This window comes from Wolffia australiana, chromosome 9 (genome assembly GCF_029677425.1).
Source record: "Wolffia australiana isolate 7733 chromosome 9, ASM2967742v1".
Lineage (NCBI taxonomy): Eukaryota > Viridiplantae > Streptophyta > Magnoliopsida > Alismatales > Araceae > Wolffia > Wolffia australiana.
Window position 1 is genome coordinate 13,267,836 of NC_135843.1, and position 12,607 is coordinate 13,280,442.

Genomic DNA, 12,607 nt, shown 5'->3' on the forward strand with positions numbered 1-12,607 from the left:
TGAGTCATCATTCTCATAGTTCTTATTCAAAATTTTTTAAGTCAAGATATCGAGGATGATAAGACCATGTAGTTCTCAAAAGCATTTCTTCAATATGGCATTATTGCACATCAAGTAGCCATGGCTGTTCTAGAACAGAATGAGAAGCCTGACAAGAGATTCATCCCTTTGTGTCAGAGAAAAATGCGCATATTTTAAGTCCCCAGTGATTCATATCTTTGTACCAGTTAGGCATGCCCAACCATCCATCTCAGATACATATATGCCCTCCAGATACTTAGAGTACCGTTCTTCTATTTGTGCGATCTGTGAGGGAAAAATTGAAAAATTGTGAATGGTTGTAAAAATGAAGAGTAAACATTTTTTAAAAGGCCTTCGTCAAGGATTGAAAAAATGAAAATTTGATAACTCTAGTTCTGCCTCCTGCAGAGGAAGAAATGTGCCTCCAACGCTCAGAAATTACGGTTTTTACAAAAGAATATCTTACTACTAATAACTCATGAGAGGCCTGTATAGATCAAGGAAACAGTTGGACTGTCTTTCAGTGACCACTTAACTAATGGGTCCACTTTAAAGACGAATTTAGAAATAGTGAAGGAAGAGAAATATTACATAATAATACAGGGACTTCAAAAAATACAATATGATCTGGGCCAACAATTTTTTGAGGTTTGAAAGGAAAGTTAGTAGGTTTTCTCAGAACATCTAACTATAGGTTCACCTAAGGCCCGAGGATAGGTCATGGAAGTTAACAAAACTAACAGAGGCCAAGCAGACTCATAAAACTGTATCAATATTTGAAGACTGGAGGGTAAGTATAGTACCTGCTCTGGCAGAAACCCGGATAGCCCAATCACTGCACCTGGTCTTCCATAAGAAACTAGTTCCTCCGACAATTCCATCAATGGATTCAAAAGAATGTTTGCAATAATAATATCAAAGGACCCATTTAAAGAAATAGGCCCATCTGCCTTGATTTCCTCCTTTATGGGTGCCAAGTACAATTGCATCTTGCTCGGATCTATTCCATTTAAAGTGATATTTTGATGGGCTGACGATATTGCTTGAGGTTCAATATCTATTCCAACAGAAAAGGCTGCACCCATCTGTAGCAAAGACATAACGCATATTAAAACATCAGGTCTGATATAATTTAAATAAAAGAGATATTTTAAGCATCACTGGACTGATACTAACAACAGCATCTCGAACAGGATTTGATATCTCCTGAAACTTTCACTCCAGAATAACATTTTAATTTTCAATTAGCCAATATGTATTATAATTGAACAGGGTATGGAATACATAATATTAAGAAATCTCCAAGTTGATGAATTTCTGACGTACCATGGAGCAAAAGGAGGAAAAACTAAGTTAAAAACAGATCACAGCTTTCATCAACAGTGGCTAGTGTACGAAGTCACATACTCTTGGAGTTTTAAATGAGAGAGAGAAGAAAAACCATGCTTAATGCTTAGGTCTGAAATCAGCATACCACTAAGACTGGATGTCATAACATTCTACGTAACCAAAGAGGAGAAAATATCGCATGCCCCCAATATAGGTCTTTATGATGGTCCAAATAACTTACAAAGGAGTAATTACCTTAATGGCAGCGATTCCTAATACCCCAGATCCTGTACCGTAGTCCAAAACATGCTCGCCCCCTTTTATTAGCCCTTTGAGCAGAAGCAAGCACAGTTTAGTGGTTGGATGTTCTCCCGTTCCAAAGGCCATACCAGGGTTCAGGAATATATTTGTTGCATTCACATCCTGCCATGAATAATAGATTAATTAGGAATGCTCTGTTAAAGGCAAACTGACAATTAGTTATGCTTGAAGAGCAAAGGTTTTATGCTGAGAATGACTCATAACAATTAGAAATTAAATCGTAAAAAAATGACTCATGATCAGGAGAGATGGATGGTGTAAATAAGTAGAAAAAATAGCAGTCATTGAACGAGGTGTCACAATACAAGTTTTTGATATACTGGGATAATACTCAGCCAACTTCCTCAGTATATCGAGTTCCAACGAGACAAGCAAGCTTCTATTGAAGAGGAAAGGGAAAATGTCACCAGAGTTGATAGGCAAAATGTAAGAAGAAGAAGAAGATGATGATGAGATCCAAAGGATCTCTCCCTGTTGAAGAAGATAGAACTTTGTTACTTAGAAAAAGAAGGGATACATGCCCATATATAGAGCTGAGAGAGAGAGTATTGGAGATTTATAAATGTGGGATTAAGAGAGGGAACCCTTAGTGGGCTAAGGTCTAGTGGACCTAATAGGCCACGCCACCTATTTCCCAACACTCCCCCGCAAGCTGGAGCGTGGATGCTCGTCATCCACGCCCAGATTGTGATGTAGTAGGAGGCGGTGTAGAGCGTGGAGCAGGATGGCCGGAAAGATGGCAGAGGATGGCTGGAGGCTGAAGACGGTTGAAAAAGAGAAGATGGCCGAGGCGGTGGGGGCACCAGGAGGCAGCCGGAGGCATCCGAGGTTGCTGAGGCGACTGAGGCAGCCGTAGGCGGCGGCCGAAGGCAGCGGAGGGCAGAGGAGGGAGCCCGAGGGAAACCGAGGCAGCTGAGGCAGCTGAGGCATCTGGTGGAAACCGAGGCGACGAGGCCGCCGGAGGCTGCTGAGGCAGCCGAGGCAGTCGGTGTTGGCCCGAGGTGACCGAGGCAGCTGAGGCAACCGAGGCATCCGGTGGAAACCGAGGCAACGGGGCCGCCGGAGGCTGCTGAGGCAGCCGAGGCAGTCGGTGGTGGCCGGAGATGACCGAGGCAGCTGAGACTGCCGAGGTAGAGCTGAGGATGGCCGATGAGGGCCGTCCAAGCTAGGGCGGCAGAAGACAGCCGGAGATGGCCAGTGATGGCCGGAGACGACCCGAAGGCCCGAGACGGCCGGCGACTGCCGGAGACGGTCGGAGAAGGCCGGTGACAGCCGGAGAAGGCCTGACGGCTGGAGAAGGACCGAAGGCCGGAGAAGGCCGGTGATGACCGGAGGCGGCCGGTGCAGCGGTAGGCGCCGGAGTCGGTCGAAGGCGGCGTAGGGCGGTGGAGGGAGCCCGAGGCAGCCGAGGCAACCGGAGGCGGCCGAGGCGGCTGAAGAAGCCTGAGGGGACCGAGGCAGCCGGAGGAAGCCCAAGGGCAACCGAGGCGGCCGGAGGCACCCAAGGCAGACGTAGGTGCCAGAGGCGGCTGAAGAAGCCTGAGGGGACCGAGGCAGCCGGAGGAAGCCCGAGGGCAGCCGAGGCGGCCGGAGGCCTGAGGCAGCCGTCAGCGCTGGAGGCGGCGGAAGAAGCCGGGGAGCGCCGTGGGACAGAGATCGCCCGAGGGATGCATATCGCACGCAGGAGATCGCCAGAGATGATTCGGGAATGGCCGCCGGCAGGGCAGCCGGTGCGACTGGCAGGGCGGCCGGCAAGGGCGGCCAGCAGGATGGACGGCCGGAGGGCATCCGGAGGGCTGCTGGAGGATGAGATGCAGATGACCGGCAATGGGCGGAGATGGCCGATATGGGCAGAGATGGACTGCGACGGACGGAGAAGATATGCAATGCGCGGAGATGACCGGCGAGTCGGCGACGGGTGGAGATGGCCAGATGCGCGGAGGTTGGAGAGGTTGCCGGAGAGAGAAAATGCCGACGATGAGGATGACGTATTTGATGATGGAGGAAAGCGTTGCCGATGTGGTAGAGATGTCGCCGGAGAAGACATCGCCACTGAGGAGGAGCTGACGCCCGATGGAGATACTCCAATGGAGAGTGGAATGATATTCGCCCTCTTCCCCGCGAGCTTGCAAGCGGGGATTCGGCGAATCTTCAGAGAGATGGTTGCCGACGAGGAGATGATCGGTGATGAGTGGAGATGGCAGCGGGCTCACGGAGAGGTTGGCTAGCGAGTGAAGATGGTGACTCACAGATGAGAGGTCGCCGCCAGATCTGAAGAGGGAGACGCCGCCACCGTATTTGGAGAGGACGATGGCGCTGCCGTTCAATCGCTGCCGTTCAATCGCTGCCGATGGAGATGATTTGATGAGGCCGGCGATGATGAAATGATGCCGACGTAGAGATCGCCAGGGAGATGGATCATCGGGTAGATGCAGGACGGGGAGAGATCTTCGCCGGGGAGGAGAGATTGCCGACCCGAAAGAAGAGGACGTAGCCAATAGGTCAGCGCCGGTTGGAGTTGCAGTCGCCAAGAGGAGACGCCGCCTGATAGGTCGCCGCCGCCAATTGGAGCCGCCGATGCTGATGAGGGCGTCTCCAGAAAGGATCGCCATCGATCTGGATGGAAATGCCTCCGGAGATGATGCAGGTTGGCGGCCGGAGAAGATGCAGCGTCGCCAAGATGTGGAGATCGCGTGCAGGAGAGAGACATCGCGTGCAGGAGAGAGAGATCGCACGCATGAGATGATTTCACCGGAAAGTTGATGCACCGCCGGAGATGCAGGGGATAGCGCGCAGGAGAGAGAATCGCGCGCATGAGAGAGAAATCGCCAGAAGGAGTCGCCGGAGAGATGCGCCTCCGAGAGATGATGCAGGGCGGCAGAGGGAGAACCTCCGCCGCCCTGGTGCCGATGCGGAAGAGGAGCCCTAGGTCATCAACCTAGGCTCTGATACCATGTTGAAGAAGATAGAACTTTGTTACTTAGAAAAAGAAGGGATACATGCCCATATATAGAGCTGAGAGAGAGAGTATTGGAGATTTATAAATGTGGGATTAAGAGAGGGAACCCTTAATGGGCTAAGGTCTAGTGGACCTAATAGGCCACACCACCTATTTCCCAACACTCCCAAACTGGCCGTCGGGAATGCATTCCTCCGACTGCTCCAGCTCCCCGCCCGCACTGGGTCTGAGATGATGAATAACTGTTGTCTGGTCCATTTTGCCCCCCCCCCCCACACAATGCAGTGTTATTTATAACCCGTGGCTCTTCAGTTGTCGTCTGTTATAACCGTGTTAAAGACTTACCAAGGACCTATCAGAGCAAGAGAAGAAGAGAGGACAAATCACGTGGCCATCTGGCCTGTGGACGCCCAACTGAATGATTATGGGAAACGCAAAGACAGAATAAAGGGAAGCCTCGAGGGGGGAGGAAGTGCATCTTTTTTCAGAAGCAGTTGCAGGCGAGATCCTCGCGTCTCGGAAGCTGATCCAGCTCTCGAAAACTCCGGCAAGAGAGGGGACGCCGATCCGGCCTTCTCTTGAGAACTATCTTCACCTTCGTTCATTAGCATATGTGTTGAACTACTGTTCTACTCTACTACGTTTGATTTGGGTTCGACCGTCAACTCCGCTACTCGTCTCCGCCCTTCTCTCTATTCCTTCCATCGCACCTACTTCCATGGTCAAGATACTTGGTTGAAGGCTACGTCGTTGAGTTCCTAAGGAGGCTTAACAAACCGTTCCCCCCCTTTTGAAACGTCTTCTCTGATAGGCTCCGCTGAAGTACTTATCAGTTTCACATTCAACAGTCTGTATGAAGCTCTCCACAAGGTAATCACTTTCGATATATTTTTCTCAAGCATACCTACTCAGAAGTAGAGATAGCTCAATTGATTTACAAATATATCGAATTCAATGGAACTGATGCTGATAGTATTTACACCGAGGGAAACTTTCTGCATAGTTTCATTTCAAGAATCTGGGCCAAACAAGGTATCTCATGGAAATTATAGCCGCCCATTCATCAGTTAATAACTTCAGACTGATTTTTTTTGGAAAAAAATGGAACTTCCTGTCTGATATGTATATTATATTAATGTCGTTGTAATGAAATCTTGAAGAACAATCAGTGAATGGTGATTGAATCAAAACCAAAAGAGTATCCGCTATTATCCAAGAGTTTGATAAAGAGAAGAGAGAAAACAAAGATGAAAAGAGTTGTCTTGGTGAACTCACTGCCGGCCACAATGACTCCCCACTGTTTCTGCCTCCACTTTGACAGTGCTTTGTTTATGTTCTTGAAATTTGTCTGTTTAGTCTTCCATTGCAGATGTCTATTCAAAGAGGTGTAACACATATAACCCTCTCTGTATGTGACTAAATATGGTGACTTTTTCTCCTAAGTCTCCTCCGATACATTCTTATAAAGAACATATCAGTGACACAGCAGAAATATATTATCGAACAACAAACCGAGATCATATTTTTCTTGATGAAGAAGTGGAGTCCATTGCCCAACTGATGTATCACAGAGAATAGCTTAGGAAAGTAGCAGATGAGTAGAAATGCTTCTCAAACATTCTTTTTTTTTTTGAACTATAACAAGGGATGAACACCCGATGAATCGGTGAACTTCCCATTTGAACCATAGAGGCCCTATACCATCCTTTCAGTCATCATCAATATCTCCCTTCACCTCCCGTCGCTTGGGAGGACCATGCTGCCATAATTCCTTCTGCTTCATGTATTACTCTATCTGCAGAAGCCCTTCTTCCTTGGAACAACACCTCGTTTCTATGTAACCAGATGACCCACAACACCGCTAGAGCTCGACCACCATCCTTGTTTCCTCTACCCGCGCAATTCTGTGCCGAGTCCCTAAAAGCCAATTCAGATGTCACCTTCATCCTTAAAAGTGGCTGGCTGGCACAAACCGTGCGAGCAAAGGAGCATTCAAAGAAAAGATGGCCGCAATCTTCCTCCCCATTCATACATAGCATGCATTGTGACGAAGTATCTGGGTATAGCCTTTTGCGAAAGACTCTTGTCATTAATTTTTTCCTTGCTAGCAACCATCGAAAAAATCTCGCCTTCAATGGGACTCTTTCGCGCCATATGAATCTGCATGCGCTGACTAATGTCCTGTCTTCCTCTTGCCCCTGTCGGATCATCGTATAAGCCTTCCGAGCCGAGAAGGGGCCATTTGTCCACTCCCACCTGTCTTTTTCTCCCTCCTCTGGTCATAACTGTAGTAGGAATTGCTGCATGTCTGTGAGCTCAAACACACGTTCGTCAGATATGGCCCCATGTATGATCGGGTTCCATGCGCCCTCCCAGCAGTTACGCACGTAGGCATCTTGATCCTGGGCAAGAGCACACAGTTGGGGGAATATCTCAATAAAATACCCCGTGGCGACCATGCATCTCTCCAATATCGGAATGCCATCCCATCGCCTAACTTGGCCGAGAAAAAACCTTGTACTCTTGGAAAAACCTGCCTCAGCACTTGCCAGAACGGGGATGCTCCATGATATGGGTCTGCAATTCTGTCCCAATTCAGTCCCCTACCATAGATGTCACACAATAAATTGATGACCAAATCCTCTCTTGGATTCATTATTCTCTCCACCCATTTTGTTAGATGTGCCATGTTCATACTCTGCATGTGTAGGAACCCCAGACCGCCTCTCTTTACAGGATGACATACCTTATCCCATGCCACCATCGCAAGGCCCCCCCCTTTGTTCTGGCCCCGATCCTCTCCATAGGAAACGCCTCATCATGGCTTCTATTAGCTTCCCGACTACCGTGGGCATCTTGAATACTGAGAGATAGAAAATCGGAATGGATGATAAAAGTGACCTCAGCAGCACCAAACGTCCCCGTTTCGATAGCAGTTTTGCTTGCCATCCCTCTAACCGTCTTTCCATCTTCTCAATGACTGGTTGCCAATCAGCTTTCTTCATCCTCCCCTTCGTCAGTGGTAGGCCAAGATATCTCATTGGAAGTCGTCCAATCGGTGTTCTTAGAATCTCCGCACACTGTGCCTCCTCTTCTGGCGGGAGCTCGTTACACAAAAAAGCTGATTTGCTCCTATTTATTTGAAGTCCCGAGAAATCTGCAAAAAGATCAATTAGTATGGATAAATTTCTGGCTTCCCGCACTGAACGTTCGATGAAGAAGGTGGTGTCATCAGCGTATTGTAGCAGGGGAATTCCATCTGGTTGCCCAGATTATTGATAGCCTTGCAGTAGGCCCTTTGTGCACGCTTGCTCAGTGCAAATTGTGAGTGTGTCCACTTCCAAGACAAACAGTAGTGGTGCCAATGGGCATCCTTTTCTCACTCCTCGTTGAGGCTATATTCTGCCGCCTTCCGGTCGCCCATTTAATAGCACCGTACATGAGTGTGATGTGATACATCTCTTCACCCATATCATCCATTTCATGGGGAAGCCCCTCCTTTTCATGGAGGCCCATAGGAAATCCCAGTCTAAAGAGTCGTATGCTTTGGCAAAATCAACCTTCCACATGAACCCTCGTGTTCTCTTCCTCTTCCACGCGGCTAGTATTTCCCCGGCTGTTACCGCACTGTCCATCAGTAGCCTGCCAGGAATAAAGGCTGACTGAGCGGGACCGACCAGTTCACCAATCCTGGCTCTGAGCCTGTTTGCTAGAAAATCAACCTTCAACATGAACCCTCATGTTCCCTTCCTCTTCCATGCGGCTAGTATTTCCCCGGCTGTTACCGCACTGTCCACCAGTAGCCTGCCAGGAATAAAGGCCGACTGAGCGGGACCGACCAGTTCACCAATCCTGGCTCTGAGCCTGTTTGATAGAAAATCAACCTTCCACATGAACCCTCGTGTTCCCTTCCTCTTCCATGCGGCTAGTATTTCCCCGGCTGTTACCACACTATCCACTAGTAGCCTGCCAGGAATAAAGGCTGACTGAGCGGGACCGACCAGTTCACCAATCCTGGCTCTGAGCCTGTTTGCTAGCACCTTGGCTATAATCAAGTAGATTGAATTCGACAACGAAATGGGCCTAAAGTCTTCAATTTTTTCCGCCCCTCGACCTTTCGGCAGCAGGAAAATATGTGATCTAATATGTGGAGTCCATAGAGACCATCAAATGTTGTCACAGTCCGTTCAATTTCTGAGCGATGGATGGTCTCTATGTCTGACCTTACTCTTGGTTGTGCAGTCCATGCTTGCGCTATTTCTTCCTTAAATCTTTCTTCATGGAACCACGATTTATCCATCTTGAAATATGTGGAGCGCCTGAACGCCTCGTTGGTCGCCCACACAATGGGAGTATGATCTGACAGCTGTCTTGGCAGTGATTTCACATCTGCATTAGGAAACTTCTCCGCCATCTCGACTGAGCATAGAAATCTATCCAGTCTAGATTTCATCTTGCCTCCCACCATGCTCCTCCACGTGTACACACAGTCCACTTGCCCCATTTCTTGTAGGTCTGCGTCAGAGATGAATGACCAAAAATCTGCTGAGTCAGTGTCTAACGTCTCAAACATTATGCCAATTGAAGTTGGTCTAAAGTTCTCAATGGGCAGATACCTTACTCTCAGCTTGTAGGCAATGAAGCAGTTTGAGATTCCCTGAGTGGTCATTTTTTTCTCAACTGGCAATGTCCTCCAAGTTTCTTGTGCTTGCCTGCTAACATTCCGGCAGCCATTAAGCTGAGATCCATTTTGGGCATGCAGGAATGCTAAGCAATAGGTGCTTTGTCTAAGTCAAGGTTCATTTTCCATTTATACACATGTAGAGTTAGCGCTGATCGCTTGACATCCCAAGTTTCTGATTGTTTTTTCATCCTATCAGATCACCTTTAAAAGGAAACTCATAACCGATGAGAACAAAATGAATGTTGACTACACCCTTAAAAGCAACAGAATGGAACCAATAATAGCCAAGTTGCACTGAAAATCTAAGCTTATTGAAAATAAATGAGGGCTAATTAAAGAAAATTATCAGTTGAAAAGAATTTAGCATATTACATGTCAGCATCAAGCTGTTGAAATCCTTTAGATACGATAAAAAATACAAGAACTGGAAACCAAATTAAACCCTAAAACTCATTGATTTTCCTGGAAACCTAGGCTTCCGATAACATTTTTTGATTCGCACTAGGATTAAGCATCATTTTAATTTATTATTAAAATAGGTAAAAGCACATAATAAATGACTATTGGTGCATCCTGTTATAAGAAAAATCAATGAGTTAGTCATACCGCTGGCGCTCTCCATTCAGGTACGACCCAAAGGTCACCTGCCACTTGAATGGGTTGAAACGTATCCTACAAACAACCAGATATTCATTTTATCAATGAAGACTAAGATAATACAAGACTCGACAAACCGTTTGAAAATAATAATCTCACAGGAGAGTCGGATGGTTAATACTATAAACTACCTTTAGAAGTTTGAAATTCTGTAACCTGATTTTAGGGTAAGTGATGACATGCCATAACACGACCTTTTTTTGGGAAAACAGAGAGTGCCAACAGGCCCAGGATTACTTTAGACAACGTTTTCAACAATCTCAGCATGCCACACCTTTCTTGTTCCAAATGCCATAGATTAAATCATATTTTAAACTTTCAAAAGTATCAAGCTACATTGGCCAAGGTGACGAGAGGAACTGGACAACAATGGACCATTGATATTCCCATTCAAATGGACCAGTTATGCTGATGGTGCAATCCCTTGTAGATTTGAATAAACTGAGGAATCTTGGATTTTAAGTAATATGCAAACATAAAACGTGTAAGAGTGAGTAAAGAGAAAAAATGAGTATGAACTTTTAAATTAGGTTACCTTCACATTCTGTACCCAATCAAAATCTTTGCATAATGTGACCTCAAAATTTGGTGTCTTTAGCCCAGTTGACTGTGCAGCGAGAGAGATGCATCTACTCACATCTTGATCAGCAGTAAAGATGGATGTGATACTCACCTGATGGAACGACAAAATCAAGTATAGTACAACTAATAAGTTTTAGGAAGCGTTCCAGCCTTAAAAGGCCAAAGACGAGAATTATTTTTCATAAAATAAGAAAAAGCTCAAGTCTACGAGATACATGTGAGAGACAGGAACTGTCAATGCTACCTCCGACAAAGACCAAGATGAAACCCTAATGCTTGTTTATAATTAAAAAGTGCAATTGGGAGAAAATAACCAGTTCTGAAACAATGTTAAACACCACAAGAGATTGTTTTTATATAAGTCTTTTATTTAATATTATTGTCCATTAGCGTGACAAACTCAAATGCATTATTATTACAAAGAAAATCTAACAATCAGCCTTTATACTTAATGAATTTTTTTAAAACATGTTTTTAACTCCAATGCATTTTTTGAGTAAATTACACATTTTAGTTTTTTCCCACCCGCATTTTCAGATTGGTAGATTAATATAAGTCGAAATAGACAGCATAAGAAAATAAAAAGCAGAAACACAGCATGAAGATAACCTTTTTTTTTAACGAATGAAGATAACCTTCTATCCCTACCTCTTCATTAGCCTCCAGGTCATCTGATTCATCGATACTGGCAGAACTTGCACCAAAGCACAAAAGAGCTTCTGAAAGCACATCCTGCCAAGTAAAGGCATAAAAATTCCTCAAAATGGTGAAGGGACCAAGACATGAGTTTGATAAGATTCCCATCAATCGAGGGTAGTTTAATCAATTCAGCCCACTAAGGACCTTTAATGCACGGAGATTCTCATCGAAACCACAAGGAACCAATATCTTACCCAGCTCTAAAATCTTTTTTTTGAAAAATTACCCAGCTCTAAAATCTAACCCTAAGTATAATGGACATGATTCTTTCCATCCAGTAATATCAACCGTAGATAACTTCCTGTCCTACAGAGTTGATTGATTCAGAAAGTTTAAGTATGTCAATCAGACGTGTTTTCCCAATGGTTCAATCTTTTAAAAAAGGACATACGTTTCTCTCGAATTATAAAATGATTTTCAAAACAGGCTCAAGGAACAGAGCGAAAAAAAAATGATCAGCCAAGTGCTCTAGGATGAAGTTAAGATGAAAAACAGTCAAGTTCCTTGTCTACAATTATAACATTACCATGTAAATAATTCATAACTCTGCCCAATCAGCTAATTCACAGACTAATAAATCAAAAAACTACGAACAGGGCAAAACTCAAATCTTTCCAACGAAACCCAAGTTTAGGATAAGAGCAAGCCCACCCACAACGTCCCGTTTAAGACAATTGATCGTGACAGAAAGGCTGGGCAATAAGAAAGAATCAGAAAGAGTGTCCTTGAACTCCGATTGACACGGAGAACAAGCCGAGGCACAAAACCCCCCAAATCTCATTTTCCTTTGCCCGAAGACCAGAGAACGAGGACGGCTGCTTGAAATTCCTACATAATTCTTCAGTAGAACTCGTAGATTGTTTCCAAACAAGCAACGTTGCAGGATTGGGCGGCTAAGATTCTGCATGACGAGCTCTGATAGACGATGATTGGTGAAAAGAAGCAGCAGAAATTCCAAAGACAGAAAATTTACCCACTGTTCTGTGGTATTTATTTATAACGCTCTCGCTATTATCCAACGGTCGGGGGACGAACGAAGATTTCCTCAAATGCGTCACTTGCCGTCATCCGTCCTGCCTAAGAACGGGGAGCACACCAAAAGCCTGTGTTTGTCACGTCCCGTTCCGTTTCTTCCCATCCCGTCTTGTCCCGTTCCGTTCTGTGCCGTCATCGGATGCCAATGATAAGGTACAGCAGTTGTCCAAACATCAACGTTGTCGGCCTATGATGTTGACGGATGACATCGACGGACGACATAGCAACGATGGAGGGTCGCGGACAAATGACGCCGTCATTGTCATATGTCCATCGACATCCTAAGCCTATAATGATGTTGACAATGATGATGATGACAA

The 12,607-nt window shown here is 45.7% G+C and overlaps 1 protein-coding gene across 1 annotated transcript; it reads right to left on the reverse strand.

The window, feature by feature from the left end:
* Nucleotides 1–12,224, reverse strand: LOC144708012 (ribosomal protein L11 methyltransferase-like protein). Its single transcript, XM_078581300.1, has 7 exons — nt 11,908–12,224; nt 11,202–11,285; nt 10,507–10,644; nt 9,921–9,986; nt 1,606–1,773; nt 825–1,106; nt 1–306 (listed from the first exon to the last, which is right to left on the reverse strand). The coding sequence occupies exons 1-7, from the start codon at nt 12,157–12,159 to the stop codon at nt 211–213; spliced, it is 1,086 nt and encodes a 361-aa protein (XP_078437426.1). The 5' UTR covers nt 12,160–12,224; the 3' UTR covers nt 1–210.
* Between the last annotated feature and the right edge of the window lie 383 nt (nt 12,225–12,607).

What these genes read in the sequence shown, in the direction of transcription:
- LOC144708012 (XM_078581300.1), bottom strand. Translation starts at nt 12,159, where the DNA reads ATGCAGAATCTTAGCCGCCCAATCCTGCAACGTTGCTTGTTTGGAAAC. An exon ending in ATTGTCTTAAACGGGACGTT is followed by an intron (nt 11,286 to 11,907) that starts GTGGGTGGGCTT and finishes TTTACTTGGCAG; the next exon opens with GATGTGCTTTCAGAAGCTCT. An exon ending in ACCTGGAGGCTAATGAAGAG is followed by an intron (nt 10,645 to 11,201) that starts GTAGGGATAGAA and finishes TCGTTCCATCAG; the next exon opens with GTGAGTATCACATCCATCTT.